This window comes from Camelus bactrianus, chromosome 15 (assembly GCF_048773025.1).
Source record: "Camelus bactrianus isolate YW-2024 breed Bactrian camel chromosome 15, ASM4877302v1, whole genome shotgun sequence".
NCBI classification, from domain to species: Eukaryota; Metazoa; Chordata; class Mammalia; order Artiodactyla; family Camelidae; genus Camelus; species Camelus bactrianus.
In genome coordinates, this window is record NC_133553.1 from 36,047,793 (window position 1) to 36,070,812 (window position 23,020).

The 23,020-nt window shown below is 37.6% G+C and overlaps 1 protein-coding gene across 3 annotated transcripts in view; it reads left to right on the forward strand.

Annotated features, from left to right (window-relative positions):
• Positions 1-23,020, forward strand: part of TTC27 (tetratricopeptide repeat domain 27) — a 144,014-nt gene that overhangs the window by 53,620 nt on the left and 67,374 nt on the right. For all 3 annotated transcript variants that reach the window (XM_010967622.3, XM_010967623.3, XM_045504787.2), the window contains exons 10-12: positions 3,866-3,979; positions 17,447-17,542; positions 20,446-20,568. In XM_010967622.3, the coding sequence (XP_010965924.2) occupies positions 3,866-3,979; positions 17,447-17,542; positions 20,446-20,568 (333 nt within the window). The remainder of the gene's footprint in view (positions 1-3,865; positions 3,980-17,446; positions 17,543-20,445; positions 20,569-23,020) is intronic.

Genomic DNA, 23,020 nt, shown 5'->3' on the forward strand with positions numbered 1-23,020 from the left:
GTGACCGTTACTGGTAGAGTGACCATGTGGTTGGGAGCTGTGGGGGAGGGAAAAGTTTTCCTCGACCCTGTTAGGGTCCCTGGCTGGGTCTGAAAGTTAAACTGACAAAGACAGATTAACAAGAGAAAAGCACCCAAATTTATTTAATATAGGTTTTGTGTGACATGGGGTCTCATAAGGAAATGAAGACTGAAGAAACGGTTAAAGCTGAGTATTTTTGTGTTAGGTGTGATGAAGTCATGGAGGAATATGGCAGGTCAAAGGAAAGTGCAGTAAACTGGGGGAAACTTAGTAAGGTTTGCTTGTTGGGATTCTGCTCAGTGTCCCTTTGTCTTCAGAGAAAGGGATGCTCCGGATGTAGGGAGGGCACCTCTCAGGTTGACGGTTTTATGACTTTCAGGGAAGAGGGGCAAGGGGAAGGTCAGAGTGATCTTCCTGCTTGTGCTGTTTTCTCAAACTCCTTTAGTTTAAAATGCTCTATGCCTAGGTATCTGAGGGTAGGTGATGGCTAGTGCTGCCCCCTGTGCCCACTTGCGGGCGGGGGAGTGTTTCCAGTAAGGGTGTGAGGAAGTGTTATAGGAGGAGAAGTCCCGCAAGGGACCGCATGTGCTGTTCAGCAGGTGCTCTCAGAGGCTTTTTCAGTGTTGACTCTCCATATTTAATCCTCACAACTCTATGGGTGATGGGAATTACTGTTCCTACTATAGAGAGGAGGGAAGAGAGATCCTCTGAGGTCAGGTACCTTCCCAAGGTGACCCAGCTAATCACCTCACTTGGTGGAGCTGAGATTCTGATCAGGCTTGGGCTGACTTGGAGATTTTCCCCAGAGCCATTTCTTCAGTGTGCTTCCATGCTGTCACGAGGTTACAGAGACAGTCCCTTTAACACGCGAAAGAGAAAAAAGGCAGTGATGCAACCCACTGTAAGTAGTAGAATCAGTGTGCAACTTCACTTAATGAAGAAAGTTCTTCCTTCCTTTTGAAAATTCTTGAGATCACATTTTATAATAAAATCTTCCACCCACAATGTCACACAATTTAAGAATTAGCTTTTTAATGTCTTCTGTTTCATCATGTATATCTTTATAGTGCTATATACACTTACTTATGTTGATAAATTCATCCTTTTTGTAGATTTAAGTTAATGGAAACTAACAAGATAAAGATGTACATTAATCTTGTAAACTGTACTTCAAGGAGATAAAAATATTTCAATTTGCAAACTTAGTTATAGAAGAGTAAGGTTACTTAATAGTCATTACTTTAGTGTGTAAGTTCTCTGAGGGCAGGACCTTGTCTATCTTGCTGCTACTTTGTCCTTGGGGCCTTGCGCACACTCCCTTGTACAGAGTAGGTGCTCAAGTGAATGAATGAATGAACACAGTGCAGCAAGAATTTATTCCTCTGATTTTCCTTCTCCCTTATTTGTGTATTCTTTGTTTACCCCTCTTCTTCCACTTCCTTTAATCTAGCAATTTCCTGAAGCTCTTTACTGAGTCCTCTTCTTACATTACTCTGCCAATGTTTCCTGGGTACTGTCATCTATTCCTTGGAGAAAGTGTTAAAAAAAAAAAACATATAAAGATGTTGTTATGTAGCCATAAAAAATGATATCTTGCCATTTGCAACATGGATGGATCTAGGGGGTATTTTGCTAAGTGGAATAAGTCAGACAGAGAAGGACCACATGATCTTATTTATATGGTGAGTCCAAAAAACAGAACAAGCAAACAAAACAAAATGAAAACAGACTCATAGATACAGAGAAGGAAAAAAAAAAAAGCCTTCCACAGAAAATTTTATTTTGAGAATTTAAAGAAAATCTTGACATGAATTGGGGGAAAAAAATGATCCTTAGGCCTGCAAGGCCCAGAACTGCTGGATCACAGTCAGGATGTGAGGGTCTAATTCAGCAGTGAAGAGCAGGCTCTCCAGGGTCACCACATACACTAGTTGCCAGAAGTGAGGTGGGGTGGGCAAAACAGATGAAGAGATTAACAATTATAAACCTGCAGGTATAGAATAAATAAGTCATGTGTAAGGAATATGGTCAATATGGTCAATAATATTGTAGTGACTTTGGGAAAAGATGGTTACTAGGCTTGTGGTGGTCACTTCATAGTATATGCAAGTATCAAATCATTATATAGTACACCTGAAACTAACATAATGTACATCAACTCCATTTCAATAAAAAAGAAAAAAAAAAAGAAAATAGTTGAAGCTCATGTGTCCCAGTGCAATTTCCAAAAAGATAGAAAGAAAGAAAAAGATGTCATTCTGGGGATCAAGAGACCAACTGTTACAGTCAGGTTTGGCTACTAATGAAGGTGTGACGTTGAGCAAGTGATCTAACCTGCTAGTGCTTTATTGTAAAAGAGTTGGCCTAGATTTGCAGTTGAAAATTCAAATACCCACAGGGGCCAGCTAGGTAGTACAGACGGTGGAAGTGAGCTGGGCATGATACAGTAACGATCTGTAGGGACTGTGATGCAGTGTACACTCCACTGAAGGACTTGCTGACTGTCAGTGAGCATGTGGAGTTAAAATGAATTTACCAAAGACAAATGCTTCTATTAGCTTAGCCTAGTAGTTCTTAAATTTGGCTGTACTTTAGAATTACCTGGGGAGTGTTTTAAAAAACACCGATGCTCAGATCCTGCTCTGAGATGTTATTTACTTAAAATTTTTCTTTTAATTTTTATTTATTTTTTATTTTTTTAATAGTAGAGTCAATTTACAATGTTGTGTCAATTTCTGGTGTACAGCATAATGTTTCAGTCATATATGTATTCCTTTTCATGATTTATTTTTAAAATACTAAAAGCTTCTAAAGTGCTTCTAATGCACAGCTAGGTTTTGAATGATTAATTGGACTCCAGTTAACTAGGATATTTTTTACACTTGACTTTTAAAAATAAGCAAATAATCAAGGATGTGGCCAGCTTTCAGACAAATAAGCCTTTTGTCTTTCTTTGAAGCACTCTTTACTGGAAGTTATTGTGAATGATCACCTAGGGACAATATTGGGTTCCCTGTCATCAGCAAAGAGCTTAAGTTTGTGTGCGTTAAGCAGTCCCCATTGTATCATAATACATTTTGCCCCAGTTTTTGCTCACCCGCAAGTGTCACTTTCCCCTCACTACATCTGGGTCATATGCAGTGGTTTCTGCTACATTCTCTGAACTGATGGCAATCACAGCTTTCTCTTGGGTTAGGATTCAGTATGTGCATATTCAGGGTTTTCTCATAGGCCAGTCTCTCTTTAGATACCCCATCTAGGGAAGCATTTTAACTAAAATTGGAGACCCCCTAACCTAACCAAGACTAGAAAACATTCTTAAAAATTTTAGAATCCTTCAAGTTTGATTTGCATTTGCATCAACACATTAGGAAATTTTTTAAGTGAAGAGGTACCAGATTTCTAATTATTTGTTTTCATTTGTGAGTTTGGATGATTTTTAAAAATTTATTTCAACTTTGAGAAAGGTGGCATTTGTTTTTATATAATTTATTTTCTCAATTTTTTAATAACTCATGAGATAAAAGATTTATTAATTTATGGTATGATGTATATTCTGCTTATTGTTTTGATTATCTGGAAAGTTTGATTCATTTTTTAAGGAATTTTTTCAATAGAACAGGGCAACTAGGTTAAATAATGATTTTGCTCAAATGAACACATTCTTCATAAAAATATTTGAAAGCACATGTCATGTTCTATTATTTTTCATTGAGAAGATTTTCAAATCTGCATCTAGCCGTATCTTGATATTTTTGGCAAAATTAATCTTGTTGTATTCAGGGTGGGGTTACCCAGCTCATCCATTCTTTCTGTGGTCTTTTTTTTTTTCTTCTTCCATCAGTGTTTGCTTTCGCAACCAAAGTTCTGGGCCATTCAGACATCAGCTTTGATCCTCCGGACAAAACTTGAGAGAGGAAGCACACGCCGAGTGGAACGGGCAATGAGGCAGACACAGGTGAGAGTTAAATGTGGCAATTGTTGTTATTCTAATTCTTTATTGCTGTTAATACCATACGTGTTTGTTATGGGTATGAAATAATGAAACAGCTTTCCTTTCACGCAAACATTTTATTATTTTAGAGTAGTTCTAGAGTTTGCTTGGCTCTAAAACTCAGCAGTTTCACTTAGCTCTGTGACCATAGCATTTTGTTTGTGGTTTGTTTTTTATTTGAGATGTTTTATTTATTTATTAAATTGAAGTACAGTCATTTACAATGTGTCTATTTCTGGTATACAGCATGGTGTCCCAGTCATGCATATACATACATATATTCATTTTCATATTCTTTTTCATTAAATATTTTTATAATATATTGAATATAGTTCCTTGTGCTATATAGAAGAGACTTGTTTTTTTAATCTATTTTTATATATAGTAGCTAACATTTGCAAATCTCAAACTCCCAGATTTATCCCTTACCATCCCCCTTCCCAGGTAACCATAAGATTCATAGTATTTAACTTCTCTAAAGGAAACTGTTCCTCTACTCAACACTTTTCAACAGCAAACTTGTTGGTCTCTCACACCAAGCATTTCTTCACTTCCCTGTGGACATCAACTGGGTGTCCTGTAATTTAATTCCATTCTGACACTACCTGGAATTAGTGCAGACCCCATAGGTTAAGGGCTCAGTCCCATAGGACTGCCCCCCATTTCAGATTCCTATCTCAGATCTGGTACTTCTGACCTACTGGCTATAAATCAGGGGTTCTCACAACCTCCTCTTGAGTTCAGATTTGATAATTTGCTAGAATGGCTCACAGAACTCAAGGAAACAATGACTATTACTGCTTTATTATAAAGGATATTATAAAGCATACAAATGAACAGCCAGCGTCTTTTCTAACCCCTACCACTCAGGACGTTACGAGAGTTTTAGAAGCTCTGTGCTGGGACCTAGAGCTTATTTAGTTTTTATTATATTACAGCATCACACCTCTAATTTTAATTTTTATCATCCGTAAAAGAGGGTGATAATAATAGTACTTACAGTATAGGTTTATAGTGAGTATTCAAAGAGATAATATAAGAGTTAGTAAAAAAAAAAAGATATGCAGTTTCACAGAGAGATTGTATAAGGAAATAAAATTCAGCCTAATGCAAAAATATTCACTAATGAACTGAAATTAATAATCTCTATTCCAAAGTGTTCTTTTAAACTAATGATGAATATTTTGTTAATTTCTGTGTCTAAAAATACTTCTAATGGACACCTCACTAAGCTTAGTGCACTTGATTGATGCTTCTGGAAACAAAGATTATTCCGTAGGTTCCGTATCTCTCCTAACTCTGACCACTGATGGAGTCTAGAGCAGTGGCACCTCAGTAGCAGTGAACACACCTAGTGTCCAGATCTTGATTTCTAAATACCATTCTTCAATAATGGGAACCAGGGCTCCTTGGATAGATGGCTCATTTTAGGACTGGGGCAGTGGAAGCAGGGAAGATACAAGATGAGCCTGGAATATCTTGTGTAGCGCCAGAAAGTAAGGTAGTGCTTCAAGGTGAGGGGACAAGTCAGAAGGACACAGGAGCTAATGAGATAGAACAGTGAGAACTAGTAACATAGTAAAAGTCATAAAACATTTCCGTGTGGCTGCTTAAATTTAAATGTCTTAAGAAAAAAATGTTTACAGTGATTATTTTTCAAAGACTGAGAAAAGTTAGGAAACCAAACAATATGAGCACTTTAAAAATCAGTCTTTAAGAGCATTTGACATGTATTTTTTTTTTTGGAAATAACCTACCTGCTTTAAAAATCTATTAGTTGGCAGGTTAAAGCAGATGTTTATCTGGATTAAGTGAAATTTTTGTTTAAAAAAATCCAAGAAGTAGACTCATAGACGTAGAATACAAACTTGTGGTTGCCAAGGGGGAGGGGGTGGGAAGGGACAGACGGGGAGTTCGAAATTTGTAGATACTGAAAGGTATATATACAATAAATAAACAAGATTATACTGTATAGCACAGGGAAATATATACAAGATCTTGTGGTAGCTCACAGTGAAAAAGAATGTGACAATGAATATATGTGTGTTCATGTATAACTGAAAAATTGTGCTCTACACTGGAAATTGATACAACATTGTAAACTGACTATAACTCAATAAAAAAAAGTTAAAAAAAGAAACATGGTAATTCTAGAATTTCTCTGTGTAAGTTTAGTTCAGCAAACCAGTAAGAGGGTTACCAAGTTACTATGAATATCAGTGCTACTAACTTCCTGTTAGCAAACATTTATTGAATTCTTAGTCTCTATGGGCCTTGGATATACTTAGATAGTTAATACATGGTCTTTCACGTCACGCTTTGCACTCATGTCTTCTGTTAATTTTGGCGTATAAAATAGCCAAGTCATCTTTCATTTTTCTTTTGTAGTGGCAAATTTAACTTAAAAAGTATCAAAGTAAACTTGTTCATAGGTGTGTAAAATATATTTTCAATTTGAAACCTGCGTGATTCTCCGAATTGTGCAGAGGACGCTTTTAGATGTCAAATAACAAGGACGTGCTTTGCCTGGGGAAAATGAATATAAGAAAGTGCCCAGTCACCATACTCCCTGTCCTGGCCTTCCCATATCCAGGGTCTCTTCATCTTGTTGTCCAAAAGTTGCATTAGGAAGAGAGTGATTTAGCTCCCTACCTATAGGACACAGTGAAGGAGTTGTTATTTCTGCCTCTACGGGGAAAATCAGAGAAAACCTTTTCACTCCCCAACCCACAGAATTTGGAAATTAGTCAGATCATGGGACAAGATAACTGCAAGATTTGTCTAATTTTCTGTCACTTGTTGAGCCGTTTACCTCATAATCTGAACTTTTGCCAGTTCCTCTGATTCAGAGTTTGATATTACTGAGTTTGTTGAAGTTCTTGCATCCCTGAAGAATAAGAGAAAAATGATCTTAAAAATACATGTATACGTAAAACAGTGTTTTCAAAAAATTGTTTTAGTTTCTGTGGATATCTGTTCCCTTCCTCAGCTGTACAATGTGATAAAATGGTAAAATGTTAAAGCCGAAGGAAAAATAAGCTAGAAGGTGTTCTTAGTGAGAAGCTTAATCTTGTCACATTGCAAGTTGAAGACATGCAGGTATGATGAAGTCTTATGAACTGCCCCAGTTTGCCTGGCTGCTTAATGACAGAGTCTGAATTTTAACTTACCCACTGACGGGCAGTTACATTGAAGGATGCAATGGCAGGTTCAAAAGATGGCAGATTGGGCAGGGATTTCTGGGTGAGATGTGCAAACTTAAAAAGAGAACGTTGTGTCATCCCTAAAGGTAAAAAAAACAAAAAATCGAAGTTGTAAAATCCACAGAGGAAGAAGGAACTCCAAGTGGAGGACAGTTCATTAAAAACACACTCCCTCATGGGAATTATTCTAGGCTAAAATTTCTTTAATTATTGCATGTTCAGGGCTATGTTGATGGTTCAGGGCTATGATGAAGAAAATAACATTTATGGAAACATTGGTTAGTTTAGAATTCAGAAGCAGCTTGAATTAACATGAAATTATATTCTCCAGTATTTATTTATACCCTGCTTTTTACCAGTGGAGTATGAAGTACCCATCTTTCATCATTAAGCTTCTCCCCCACCCCACCACGCCACATCTGATCCAAATCCAAATAATCAACATTTTCTTTATCATAAGATCACATCTTTTTCTTCTTTAGTATGGTAAAAGTAGCGTATTATACATATAATCCAAATATGAAGCAAATTAATTAAATCCACGTACATTCAAAGGAACTATCTTATGTTCAAATGAAAAATAAATTGTGCAAACCAATGTCATCATTGTCTAGTAACGTTCATATTAGTGTTAGATAAATGCAGTTCAGTCATTGAAGATTAATGTTAGATTATTTTATGTTCATTATTAAAAGGATTTTGCTAATGAATTTTAATTACCCAGTTATCTCTTGCACCTGTTCTTTTAAATTGTGAAGGCCTGCCCATCAGGTCGTTGTGCCGCTGAAGATGATTGTGCAGCAGGAATCCCCTTCACCCTTGAATTTCTGGGAGGACGTTGCATTGAATTGGAAATTTGAGATTGTAGCAGTTTCCTGTCACTGGAGACTGTTCATACTGCAACTTGAGTTTCTTAACTGTGGAAGCTAATTGAGATTTCACAGCTTTTAAATAAGTATTTTTAGAGCATCTGTTCTTGATACTGTATTTTAGCATTTACTAAATTATACTTTACTGGGAAACCCATCAATCTTTACAGCTAGAATACTCCGTATATGTTTGCTGAATGTTGAATTTGAAAAAATAACCTCAATTTTGAATTTCCTGCTAATTAGCAGCAATAATTGAGAGTAGGTAAATTAAAGATTACATTTTCATCTGGCACTTCAGTAACCTGTGAGCTGTAGAGACCAGTCTTTCTAAAATCATTCCAATCCAAATCTTCAGCCCAGTGCCAAAGCTAACAGGAACAGAGCAGTTGCTATGACCACACTGAGGGTAATGTAGAGGTCCCAGGGGGTAGTAATTCACAGTTTGATTGGGTGTATTTTTTAACGGAAATGAGATAAAGGAATGCCAGTGTTTTCTTACAGGGTTTCCTTAAAAAATGATGAATTACATGCATAAATTAGTCTGCTTTGAGGTCATTAGAAGAAGTGATAAGAGGCTGGAGTCCATGAATTAACTGCTTAAGTAACTGGAAATATGTTCACTCTATTTCTCAACATAGCAAAGCTTTGCCTCTATATTACAAGGTGGTCATTTGTTCTGCGTTGCAGATTTCTCTCCCATGTTTTAGTGTCTTGGAATATGCTTGTGCTGTACTGTGTTTTCGCATATCTTCTTCATAAAAGTTCATCCACGTGCGTTGTTGTACTTGGCAGGCTTGGTACTGACCTTGATGGGTGGCCGTTTGTGTGAGTGGAGAGTATCTGGCTGCCATTATGGAGCCACTGATGGAGAACAGGCGGTGGCCTGGAGCACGTGGTCTGCTAATTCAGGCTGACCTGGGTCACATTTGGCTTGCACAGTGAGGGGGGCATGGCTTTAAACTTTGAGAAAAAGCACTTCATTTTTATACTTATTTTAAATACCCTTTTCCTAAATACAAGATGCTTGTGACGGACAGATTGAAGATTAGGGCTTTTTGAGACTCTTTACGCTTGCACTTCAGTACTGTTTAAGCCCGGGTCTCAATGAGGAACCTTTTAGTTCCAAGGGACAGAACCCAATTCAAATTGGCTGTTAAAAGGGAACTTTGTTGGTTCTTGTAACCAGAAAGACTAGGGGTTTCTGATCAGAGATAGCTGGGCTCGGGGCTCAAACAGACTGCCAGGTCTTTCTCTTTCTCTCTTTTCTCATCCTTGTTCTCATGTCTCTGTTTTTCTCTGCCTGCCTCAGTATCAGAATGTCTGTTGTCAGAAAAGCACCAGATTTCATTGTCCATAGACCTCACAATCCAAGAGGAAGAGAGATCACATACCGTGGCCAAGGTTAAAGCCCTTACCCTCTTGTGCTTCACTTCCCTTACCTGGAGAATGGAGAGAGCAGTAATGCCCACCTCATTTGGATATTGAGGGATTAAATGGGTTAATACTTGTGAAATGCTTGAAATAGTGCCTGGTGTTTAGTAAATCCTCAGTTAATGTTGACTGTTATTATTATCCCCACTTTAAAGGAGGGGAAGACTAGGTACAAGCAAATAAAACTGCCCAGTCCTTCATAACTCACCAAAAGCGATCTTTACTACCTAGAAAATCTGAAAACATTGCAATAGTTACAGTGTTTCCTGCTCGGTATGCCGAGTCCTGCCCTTAAGCTTTTCAGGTATCTGAGAGGTGGAAACAATGCCTTCCATTCTAGCTCTGCACTCCACCTGCCTTAATGACCACATGCAGCATTTGAAAGTTACTGAAAAAATATACCAGAACTAGCTCCTGTGACTGTAGCTGTGCTTTTATTTTTTGGAATAATTATAGCTACTATTGTTTATTCAGAATTGTGTAGTCACTACCGTTTACTGAACACTGTATGCCAGGTGCTGAATAATCCTAGGAAGTAGGCACTATTTATGTTTTTACTGATGAAGAAACTGAAGCACAGAAAATCTAAGTGACTTACGCAAGGCCTTAGAGCTGGGCCAGAATTCAAACCAGGTCTGCCTTGGATTTCGAAGGCCATGCTTTGAATCACCATGCTGTAGTCTTCTAAGGAAGCTATGAGAAGGCAGATACCAGTGTAAGACTTGGCATCATCTGGAGGAAAGGGGTTGAACTCGCATAGGCAGGAAGAAGTGAACAGAGGCTTTTGTGAGAAAGGCTTGGTTGCAGAACTCAGCATCTCAGGGCCTACAATTTAGGTGAAAGGAGGGGAAACGGAGTGCACACAATATCAGGATGCAGTCCTGTGTGGGAAAGAACGTGCTCGAGGGTGCGTGAAGCTGGCTTCTGCTAAGGCCAGGAGGGGGGCTACCCAGGGAGGCTGATGGGTGAACCAGGATGTGAATTCCAGGATAATAGATTTGTAGGAGAAAAATGGGCAATAATTAGTTCATAGATAGGCGAGGTAAAAGAGAGGGAGAAGTGATAAACAGCATAAAATAAACTTTATCACTGATAGTGAAAAATTTAGGAAAAAACCTAGAAAGTTACAGAACAGAGAAACCTAGGTACTACGTGAGGAACTTCCCAGTGGGACGGAAGAAAGTACTCCCACTTAGAGCACACTTCTTAAGGCCCTAAATGCTGGCTTCAGTCAGATCCCCGTCAGGGCACTCTGAAGGTCTTTTAGAGTCAGATTATGTTGATGGAACTACACATCGGTTTTCCCTGGGACAGCACCTTGAGTACATCTTAGTAGTCTTATGCAGCACTTCCCAAACTTGCCTGAACATATGAACCACTTCCAAGGTGCTTGTTAAAATGCCACTTTTCAGCCCAGCCCTCAGAAATTCGGGGTCCAGTGAGGGTGGTGATTATGGGTCCTTTTGGAAGAGAGGTAGGCTGTTAATCTTCAGTAGCTCCAGATGTTTTCCTGTCTCACACCCAAGTAAGCACAGAACAGAGGCAAAAAGGGCATTTACCAAGGCCTGGAGGCCAGCGCTGGGATGTAACAGGGGTGGGGGCCAGAAGGAACCTCGGAGGTGTTACTGAGGGCCTGGGCTGGGGCAGTAGGAATTGGGCTCTCTGAGGAACAGGTGCTTTTCATCTGACTGAGACTGCTCAGGAAAGTAGGTGTAATTATCAGTAGACTTAACTACTTTAACTTTTTTAGGAATGCTAATACTAGGAATTCGAAACATTCCCTAAGGTTTTAATAATAAGTATTTGTTATTCTTTGCACTCTTGGGCTGCTTGCAGATTGCAAACAGACTGACTTGTGTTCTCATTTCTAATCTTTTAAGGCAAGATAATAAAAAAGAACTTCTCCTTAAATAGTAAGCAAGGTCCCCTGGAGAAGTTTTCGGAGAAAGCTGGACGTGGGTAGGGGACATGGGTGGGGTCAGGAGAAGGCCTGAGGGCTTCTGCATCTGCTGATTCCCAGGCAGCCGTTCTCCAAGGGTGGTTGTGGAGCCCCGAGGCTCCCCAGGCCTTTCAGAGTGTCCTCAGGTCACGACCATCTTCACAGCAATACTGAGATACTGTTTACCTGTCACTGTGTTGGCACTGAATCGGCAGAAGCAGGGGGCGGTCAAACTGTCGGTCCCTTCACCCAAATCAAGATCGGGACAGCACGCCATGCTAGGAGCCATCCTGTGCTTTGCTGCCACGAGTTCGTAGCTGAAAAAAAGAGAAAGACAATTTTGTTTATGAATGTGTTTGATAAATCAGTAAATATTATTAAGTGCATTTTTAATATTCTATGTAATCAACTGGGAAGTACTTGCAGAACACTCGGGCTGCGCGCTAAAGCACAGTGGGTTCGCAAGAAAAAGCTGAGCCAGCTGCTTCTCCCAGGGAACACTCTTTTTACTTGAAAGAAATACTGACAAACTATGGGTATTCAGACTTGGGTATTTGGCAGACATTCTTTCAGAAATGAATGAAGTGAACTCATCACTTCTAGGAAACTAATTATTACTATTTGTTACCAATGATAAAATTTTGAGCTTCCAAGAAAAAAATGAGACTTCTGGAAAACTTGTATCTAGGAACACTAGGAACGTGACAGCTTCCTGTTACTTCCAGTACGGGATGAGAGTTTTCTTAGGAGGTTGTGATATTAATGCATATAATTTTTAATATTATATGAAATATATTAACATTTGGAAATCTGCACATTTTCCAAATGACTGATGCATGATGTTAAAAAAAAAATCAAGCATGGGTAAAAGATCCATTCAAAGTTCAAGACAGATCAGTGAGTGTGGGTTTATTTGTTTTTTTAGGCTAATGAATTTTACTGTAACAGTTATTTAATGTAACAGGGAAACATTCATTGATAGGATTTCAAATTCCACTTTGCAGGAACTCTAAGGAGCCACCACATGTTGAATTTTGGTGTGGTATCAAAGAATGGTATGCACAATTAGCTGAAAAAGCTATTAAAATACTTTTCCCTTTTCCAACTACCTATCTGTATGAGGCCAAATTTTTATCATAAACTTAAACCAAAACATCATATGGCAGCAGACTGACTACAGAAGCAAGCCTGAGAATCCAGCTGTCCTCTATTAAGCCAGACAGTAAAGAGAGTTGCAAACATGTAACATGTTGCCCATCTTTCAAGACCTTTTGGGGGGGGGGGAATCTAGTTATTTTTCATAAAAACCATTATGTGTATTAATATAATAGATTTGTTATTTTATTTTAGAGTGGGTGAATAAATATTTAAAATTTACTCAGTTTTAATTTCTAGTCTGATGAGTATTGATAGATTAGAGCACCCATAAAGAGAAGCTCTGTGGAGTCCCTCAGTAATTCATAAGGATTTAAAGAGGTCCTGAAACCAAAAAGTTTAAGAACTGCTCAGGTCTGACTAAAAGGAACACTCCAAGATCCTTGTCTGGGCTTCCTTGAGGACTTCGTCTTTATGTTCATCTCTTCAGTCTGAAATCATGAAAAAGACATCTAGGCTCTCCCAGCCCCCATGAGTACACCCAGTTCCTACCAGCCAACACTGAAAGTCTTCTGTATCTGGCACAGGAAGCAATCACTGAAGCTCTTCTCAGACAGGCCACATCCTGCCTCATATTATGAAATTTAGGTGGGGGAAACCCAGCTGATTCAAGTTCTCAGTATTTTTCCCATGAGAAGCTGCTTTTTATTATCACAGATCTGATAATTTCCACTTAGGAGGTAAGGTTTTAATAAAGCTGTCAGCTTGGTGTTTGGAATCAGACAGGCTCACCTATTCATAGCTTTAAAGTTTGGGCAAGTCTTTTTTTTTTTTAATCTCTCTGAGCTGCAGTTCCCTATACACGAGGTAAAAACTGGGTTAATGATAGGTTTAATGGTGTTGTTGATCCTTAGCAGGTGTGTTAATAGGTTTTAATTCTCATTCCCCTTGTTTCTATTGGCAATTTTCTTGGACTTGGGAGTTTGAGGTGGCAGTTAGCTTGAGCGCTGTTTGTGTCACAGCTGAATGACTACAGACTCCTGTCAGAGAGAGCTGTTCAGCCCCAATGTTGGATATATTTGATTAAGTACATATTTTTTTATAATAAATCCTACCCCCCTACACACATGCACACAGATTGCACAAAAAAAGCAAGGTGATTTGGCATATGATCAGTCAGACCTTTTAGATTATCAGCTAATGTCTACTTGGCTCTTCTGATAAATACTTTGATAATCACACAAGCAAGAATGAATAGCCTTCAGTGAAAGTGTCAGTCCTGAGGGACTAGCTTTGTTCTTTTGAAGATATGTATTCCATATTTTTAGATATGAGCACATAAATGGTCTAAATCATCCCAGACCTTGTGCAGAATGGTCCTTCTGTACTAAATCATTCTCTATGTGCTAAGTTTAAAATGTAGTCTTGATTTTTCTCTAGTCTTTGAGGGAAGTTCTTTCTCTACTGAAAACAGAGCATTGAAAAGAGAGGGCCCATCGCTGTTTTCTGGGGTTTTATTCTTTTATCCCCCATTCCATGGAGATGTCCCCTGACCTCTGGTACTGTGGCTCCTGGGAGGCTAGAGAGTTGTTATTGTGCAGGGTTAGGGAACCCACACGCACAGCACATTTTCTCAAAGGACACTCAAAGTATAAATGCTTTGAGGTGGTGGAAAGAAAAAAGATGTTAAATGGGAACCTTAAAACTTAGAAACAGTTTCGTACCACAGTGGTCTGTACATCACGAAGTCGCCTTTGGTGTGTCCCAGCAGTTACGCCCGGATTTGCTGTGACTCTGCTCTCCCCACTCTCTTGACTGAGCCTAGACTCTTCCTCACTCTCTACTCAGCATCTTTCCCATTTATCCTCAGCTCTTCCTTCACCCTCCCAGATCACACTGTTTGCTTTCAATTCTTAAAGATTGGTTTAGGGTACCTTAACCTCTCTCTCTCTCTGTTTTGATGTTATCATCTTTCCTTAAAGACCACCTTCTAGTACCAGTTTTAGCTTATGATCAAGTGCTTTCAGGTGTGAAATTCATGAAATTTAGAAACTGGAAAGAAAATGGCACTGCTTTAGAGATCATTTACTTAAATTTCTGGGAGTATGTGAAAGGTTGCAAAGTACCAGATTCTCTGCGAGCTCACTGTTTCTGTCCATGTTCATTCACAGAAATGGACACAGTGGTAACTCAGGCTTCACATTCATTCAGTCCCATGCTCCTAGTACTTTAAATATTGTCTTTCAGGCCACTTGGGTACAGTTCGCCCCTAAGGAACAAACCTGATACTTGTGTTCAGCTAATAGTGCCTGAAACTAACCACCTCCTCAAATGCTTGAAATAAATACTCTTTTGATAAAGCCATATACTCAGAGAGTGTTGGAAGTACAAAAGATCATTTAGAAAATCATTTCATAGATGAGTGCCCTTGTGCTTATTAAATGACTTGCTTGTTGGAGGCAGACCTAAAGCAGGATGCCAGCCACTTCGCTTGCCAGCATTCCCTTTCCTGTAAAGGACTCCAGTTATGTTTTGTTTTAATATAATGGAATTATTTCAGAATGAGTCGCTAGAAATAATCCTGTTCTGAAAAACCTAAGAGATGAACTGTAAATATGTCTCTGTATTTGAGTTAACAAATAAGAGAGTGCTTTGAATCCAGTAGAGGAAATAGGCAAATTAATTTAATGTTCTTTGTTTTATTGGTAGGTAAATCTTCCTTAGATGGTTGTCATACTTAAAGTAGGAAGAAGTATATTCTGTGCAGGAGTGAAAATAGGTTAGAATTCTGTTTTCAATCTTTATCATACACATAGCCTAATCAAGTTCTTCTGAAGTGTGACTATTACAGGGGCTCATTTGTGGTATCAAGTTCAAGTAAATGTTGGTTCTCTGCTCTCTCTCCAGTGACCTTTGCCATTTTGTAGAGTATCTGAAAGTATCAGAGACACTCTGAGATCATCTCAAAGTATCTGAGAGGATCTGAAATACATACTAAATCTGTTTATTAATAAATCAGGAACTATTTCCTGAGCACTGCTTAATGTTTTAGCTAGATGCAGTAACTACAGCAAACAACATGAGTTTTGTTTGAAATGCAAATGTTTTGCATGTAACTAGGACTTCATAAAAGTGAGCGTTGTTGCTTTTGGCTTTTAATTATTAAATAGGCATTATTTATTTTTTCTTTCCAAAGAAAGGAAAACATTTGATAAAAAGAGAAAATTTCCCCACTTTTGATGAAGTAATTCAGTGAACCTTTTATTTATGTATTATAACCATATGTACCCAGCCAGAAGTTTTTCTTCTCTTCTGTCTCTCCTACAACTAAATAGCTTTGGGCAGAAGCACGCAACCTTTTTGCTATTAAGTTTCTCTGAAGTAAGGCCAGAGAGCTTTAAAAATATTTTGACCTAAGATGGTTCAGGAGTCTGGTTATGACTCGATTCGTTCTGACTGATTTGATTGAATAACATCTTGGATTGTCAAAGAAGTGATGTAATGAGTGTTTTCTCATTCTTGCAGGATATGCTTAGGCTAACAAATATATCTCCCACCTAGTATAATACAGAGAACTTCCCAACCTGCCCCCTCCAATTGAGGTGCAGTTTCCTTGCTCAGAAACAGGTCTCTTTTTACTTTGATTAGGATCTGTTATATTCTTGTCCTTTTCTTTCTCAAGAGGAAGTTTGGACTCACTCCCTATAACTTTTTTTTTTTTAATTTTCAATTTTAAAAGTTAATATTGTAAAAACTTGAAAAAAATCTCAAACTTACAGAACAGTGGCAGGTACCCTGAAGTTTTGGAAAGTAAGCTGCTAATGCAGTGCTTCGTCCTTCTCAAATACATGGACGCTCTCCTACATAACCTCCTACGTAACAGACATATTGCTACCAGCTAATCCTCATAAGACAACCCCGTGAATACCAGTCAGTTGGCAAAAAAAGAACATCTGAGTGCTGCATTTTACAGAGTCATGACAATTCACAGTTGAGAGGTCTCAGTATATAACAGAAAAAATATGTATACTTACCGAAAACTGAATGACAAGTGAAGAGGCAGGTGAAGATGATCACGGTAGTGAGACTGCCACCTGTGTGTTTGCCTGGGGCTCCAGAGTGTCTGCGTTCACTTCGATGCTGAGTCTGTGAGGTCTTGTGTTGACTCATCATGTGACCGCTGGATAGTGCCAGCCTTTGGCTTTGCATTTGGCCCTGGTACTTTTTCTCAAGAGTCAGCCGTCTTAGTCTCATTGGCCTACTTCCTGACGTAGCTTTTGAGAGCACAGTTATTCCACAAAGTGCGGGTATGTCAGCACAGCAGAGGGAGTGCAGGTTGAAGCTGTTCACTGCTCCTTAAGGGTGGTCTCGCATGAATGAGTGTCCTGCCCTGGAGCTAGCTCTCTTGCTGAACAGTAAGAAAATTCGCCCTCTGTCATGAGCTAGACACACCCTTTGATTTCACTTTATTCCTGAGAAAATAGTCCTAAATGAAGTTCTTCATAGAATTTTCTTCGATATTAGAAAGTGCCATTGTCAAAGTGACATGGTTGTGACATAGATATGCTGAAGAATAGTTTTTCTTAGAAAAAGTGAAAAGGTTGATTAATAAGGTTGGTTCTTTGAAAGAACTGTTATAGGAACTCTCAATATAAGAAACTGTTTTCCTGAGAGAAATGTACAGGTTTACATAAATGTTGATTAATTTTAAAGTTTTTTTTTCTTTTAACATTTAAAGAAATTCAGAAAGCATTCACACATCCCATCACCTTATCAAAGTGACTTGTGTTCTTTCTTTATGTGTCTATTTGGATAACTTTCACACTAAGAATCTTATTTATATTAAAAAGTTATTACACAGGTAGATTCTGATTATGTATGTACTTTTAAGGCTCTTGCAGACCAGTTTGAAGATAAGACCACGTCTGTGCTGGAACGCCTGAAGGTTTTCTATTGCTGCCGAGTACCACCTCACTGGGCCATTCAGGTATTTTTGTTGTCATTATTGGGTATGGAGAATACTTCACATTTGAAAGAAAAAGCATTAGAAAAGAATGACTTTCAATTTGTGTTTGAGTTTTCAAATATTTCAGTGAAAAGAATAAAAGTATCTAGCTGGGGATTGCCAGTTACTTCAAATTGCTATTTTGAGTGAAGTTATATTAGACTTCTAAAACTTTTTTTTAAAATTTTAAACTAGATTAAATAGAATCCTTGAAACTAAATGGAGAACCACGAAAGTTTCCATTTTTAAAATAACTTTTTATATTTAAAAGCCCTTTAAAAGGGACTTTATGCTAAAGAATGAATCTTTTAAGCAAGTTGTTTACAAAAAGTAAAAGAAAGCATTTATTTGATACTCAATATTGTGAGGTATCCTTAAGTACGCTCCTCTTTCTAAGGATGTAGGAATAGCTAGTTTAGCTCCTGCCCTGTGGTTCTCCTGTGTTACAGGCATGGTTCCCCTGTTCTGTAAAATTGTTAGCACCTGTGGCAACTGGGACACCTGGTCCAGTTCTTTAATTCTACAGACAAGAAAATTGAGGCCTATTGCAATTAACCACATTTTTCCAGTGTTGATCACACAGCTGTTCATAAACTACATCTCTAGTTTTTCAACTTTTAGTGTAGTTTACCTCCTTTCCTATCCCTTCATTGCGTTGTAATTGTACCAGGTAATAACAATCAACTTTTACTGCACGTTTATTATGAGGCACACATTTTGTTCTGCCTTCACATGCATTGTCTTATTTTATTGCAACAATTTTGTGAAATATCCCCATTGTACAGATGTGGAAGTTATAGCAGAGAAAAGCTTAGTGGAATCAAAAGGTACCAGCCAGAAATTTCTAGATGATTTGGTAACTATTGTAATTTTAACCAGCTTCCAATCCTCTCTGGTGGATTATGCACATAGTAGTGACTTAGAACTACAAATGCCAACCCGCCATGTAACGAATCTCCATCATAAGATTTCTTAGAATAGGTTATATTCTGTTTGTTTTTATTGAAGTGTAGTTGATTTACAGTGTTGTGTTAGTTTCAGGTGTATAGTATTGTATACATATATATGTTTTTTTCAGATTCTTTTCCATTGTAGGTTATTGCAAGATATTGAATGTAATTCCCTGTGCTATACAGTGGGCTCTTGTTGTTTACCTGTTTTATATACAGTAGTGTGTATCTGTTAATCCCAAACTTCTAATTTATCCCCCCTCCTTTCCCCTTTGGTAGAGTAGGCTGTATTTTTAAGCACAAGATAAACAAGGGGGTTTATTACACATTGGGTTACACTTTATCTATTGAAGGGGGGCTCAGTAACACATAGACACATAAAAAGCTTTGTTATATCATCTCAAAAGGAGTAGCTTCTTCATCAAGAAGGTGTTAACAACTGGAGCTTTTTGGCATGTTTTTGACCCTGACCTGTGAAATTTGTTAAGCGCTTTGTACTTTGCGGTTTGTGGTATACAAAGATTTCAGGCTCTGAGCTATTATTATGACAAAACATGTCTATTGAGGGTGTAGCTGTTACTCAGTTTCTGAACAGAATCATTAAGAAAATTAAACACTGTTGAAATAGAATTTAGGCTAAGTGTTTATTTTATCTGCTTAGGAAGCTATGCATTTTAGGGTCTTTGGGCAGTTAGAAAAACATTCTCTTTCATTAAGAAATTAAATCATTTTTTCTTTCTTTTAAGGGAGTAACCATATCTTTTTGTACTATTTTTAAAGATCAAGAAATAACAGCATGGTTTATTGTAAAAGGAGAATTTGCCTTTTGCTAGCCATTTCAGCTTAGATGCCGTAACTTTCTTCATTTGTTAAAAGAAAAGATTAAACTACTTACTACTTGAGCACCAAGACTTATTCCAGCTCCCACATGCTGTGTTCAGTTTTTGAAAATGTCCAATCACATATTCTAAAATAGCCAAATTCGCCTTTATTTCATGGAATGCAGAACTGGACCATCCCTTTTGTTTATTTTGATAATATATTAGCTTATAATGTTCAGATGTATTTCATTTTACTTTCTAATTTTGTTAGTCCTGCATTTTCCATGTCCATTAGCTTCTTAACTCTTAAATATGTATTGAATTTTGAAACCATACCTTATTTAAGAGTCTCACCTAATTTTTTAACCTTTCTAATATTGTCTTCTATGCCTGCAGGATGGACCACTTATAAACTACAATAGATTTAATTTTGAGTATGTTTAACCTTCACTCACCTTGCCACAAAATTTGCCCCCTTTTATCTGCCAAGGACTGGAAAATTAGATAGCTAGGTTTTTTAGAATGTGCTTAAAGTAAATTAGTGTTTTTGTTTTCCTCAGCTATATACCCAGAAGTGGGATTGCTGGATCATGGGGTGGTTCTGTTTTCAGTTTCTTGAGGAACCTCTGTTTTCTGTAGTGGCCACACCACTTTACATTCCCACCAGCAGTGTGCAAGAGTCCCCTTTCCCCCACATCCTCAGCAACACCTCTTATCTTTTTGTTAATAGCCATTTTAACTAGAATTTAAAAAATCGATTTATTGGATCTCAGCTTTACAACAGAGATCATATATAGAATCTCTAGGGAATAAGAAGTATAGATTTTGCTTTTTAAGTTCTCAGTTCTTGGGGAAAAAATGGATATATTGAATGTTTTGAAACAATTTCTATTTTATTTTTTTAATTACTCACCTCCTTTAAAGAAGCTTGCTAAAGTATTGAATCATTGCAACTTCCTAATTGAATTATAGAAATTGAGGTTGAATTATAGAAATTACGTATTTATTACAATTAGCAGACCCTTGAGACGGCAGATTGGATATACCTGTAAGTGAAACAGAGCTATCTGTCTTTGCATACAGAAGTGTTCATTATTTTAACTTGATTTTCTAGCGCCAACTTGCAAGTCTGCTCTTTGAGTTGGGATGCACCAGTTCAGCCCTTCAAATATTTGAGAAACTAGAAATGTGGGAAGATGTTGTCATTTGTTATGAAAGAGCCGGGCAGCATGGGAAGGTAAGTAATAGTAAAATTCTTTATACTGGGAAGAACCTTCCATCTTTGAGCATCTTCTCACATGTTTTGTTTTTAAAACCTATTTTTACCAACAGTTCACTTATATGCCTTTTTTCACCTTTTTCTCCAGAAATCTTTTCAATGTTTTCTCTGATTTCAATTGCAGCAGACTATTTTATGTGTCTGCATGGGTATGTGTACATTAAAGACAAAAGCAGGCCCAAAATTGATACATTATTTGATGTTTAGAATGAATAATAAAATCCTTAAAGACACTGTGATCTCTTTCCTTTATTAACTCTCCTCTTATAGGAGAGCTTCTGAGTGAACTGTTAGGAATTATTTTCAGCATTACTGGGTTACCTCATGATCAGAGGCTGTGGGTCGGAAGGAAGGTTACCTATGAGGAAGAGCAGCTGGGTCTGCCTGTAGAAAATTCAAAGTGTGTGTAATGACAACGCCTCTCCCCTCAGGGCAGAAGAGTTGTCAAATGTGTAATGTACATTTAATTCTACCCTTAAATTAGGTCAAGAGGAAAAGTGTTGCAATAGTTGCATCTATTAATCAGATGTTTTTCCACTCATAAATGAACAGAATTTTTTAAATAATGAGGGATTATGCATCATGTATATCTGTTAAATGGACACATTGAAATTAGATGTTAATTTTGGAATAAAATTTTAAATGGCTAAATTTCTATCACAAGTATAGTACACAAGCAGAATAAAACCCACAAATAGGAGTATTTGTATCTACAGTCCTTTTTGCCATCACCCTGAAAAAGAGAAATAGTGGTACATGGGTATCTATTTCTTAATACCTTCCTAAGTATGTGTATTTTAGACTGATAGTAGAAATTATATTTCTTTCACTAATCACTAATGGCAGTGAAGGTCTTGAATTGTATTGGCTTAAGGAGAAACCAGCATAGGAATAAAATTTTACTATAGAAAATTATAGAATTATAATATTTCCATCCTGGGAGAGGGCTCCATAATCATCCATTCCAGCTCCCTTTCTTTCCCAGATAACGAAAGGAGTCTCAGATGGTTTGCATCAGGTCACAAAGCTGGTTATCGTTTATTGACCTGGGAGGCTGTGTGGAGTAGTGGGTAAAAGTGTAGCCAAGTCTGCCTGGATTCCAGTGCCAGCCTTGGCACATGCCAGCTTTGTGATATTGGGGCCAGTTACTCAAACAACCCCCCGCAAAGCCTCAGTTTCCTCATCTGGAGGCAGCTAGCCTACCTACCTGACAGGTTTTCATGGCATGATGTATGTGAAGGACCTAGAATGATGCTTTCCTCATAGTGCTGCATGAGTGTTTGCTGCTGTTACCAGTCTGATTCTGAGACATGTGTATTTTTCACATTTTAACATCTTTGAATTTGGAATATATCTTGTCGTTGGATGGCATCTGTCAGTTGCTGTCAGTCAGGTGGCCGTTTGGCCAGGTTGTAGCTGCTTGTGCTTGTACAAGCTTAGTTGCAGCTATATTTAGTGTTGTCATTTCAATTGCACAATGTACACAGTGTCAGCTCTACATATGTTGGGCTTAATTGCCATTTAAAATATCTTCAAAAAGATTCCATTATGATTTGACATTGAAACAAAAAGTTATTGAACACACAATAAAGGACAAAAACCAACTCGAGGGATATGAATTTAGTATTCGTGAAATAAACATATGCCATTGGAGAAATCATCTCAATTCCACTTACTTTTCTTTAAAAACTAAGTGCTAGACAGGAGCCAAGAAAGAAAGACACCCCAGAGTAAATGAAGCTGTGCTTTGTACTGAGATGTGTGAGAAAAAAAAAAAAGGTTGCCCTTTAAAATGTCAAGCAATGTATTGAAGGCAGGAAAAATTACCAAATTTTTCTGAGTATTTTTTAAAAATGTCAAAGCAATGAGAGGCTGATGTGATTCATTCAAGGCATTATGTCATAATTTAATCGAAAGCATTTTTTCTTAATTAGTTAAGAGTTAGTCTTAAAGTTGATGGCACCTCAGATTTGATGAAATACAGTATTATGTTTCTTCAGGGACTTAAATATATTTTTAGTGCCCATTGCCTGGCACACAAGTGGTAGTCAAGAAATGAATGGATGAATGAATGGTATCTTGACTCCCAGTCTGATGCAGTTCCCATTGCATCATTCCTCACATTGGTCGGTGAACAAATAAATAATAACTGTATATAAAAATATGGCAGTTTTTGAAATAGTGACTTTTTTTAATAACTAAGAAGTTGGTGTATCACAGATCCCCAAAGCATGTTTTGAAATATTAAACTTACTTACTTTCAGAAAGTATGGAAAGTAGAAATTTTCTCTAATTATAGTAGAAAAAAATAAAACAAGTCCATTCTTTTCAGAGAATAGATTTGACTGTGTTTCCCAAAGTGGTTGTGGTGTTATTATTTTTTTAATTTGCATATGACCTTGTAATAAAT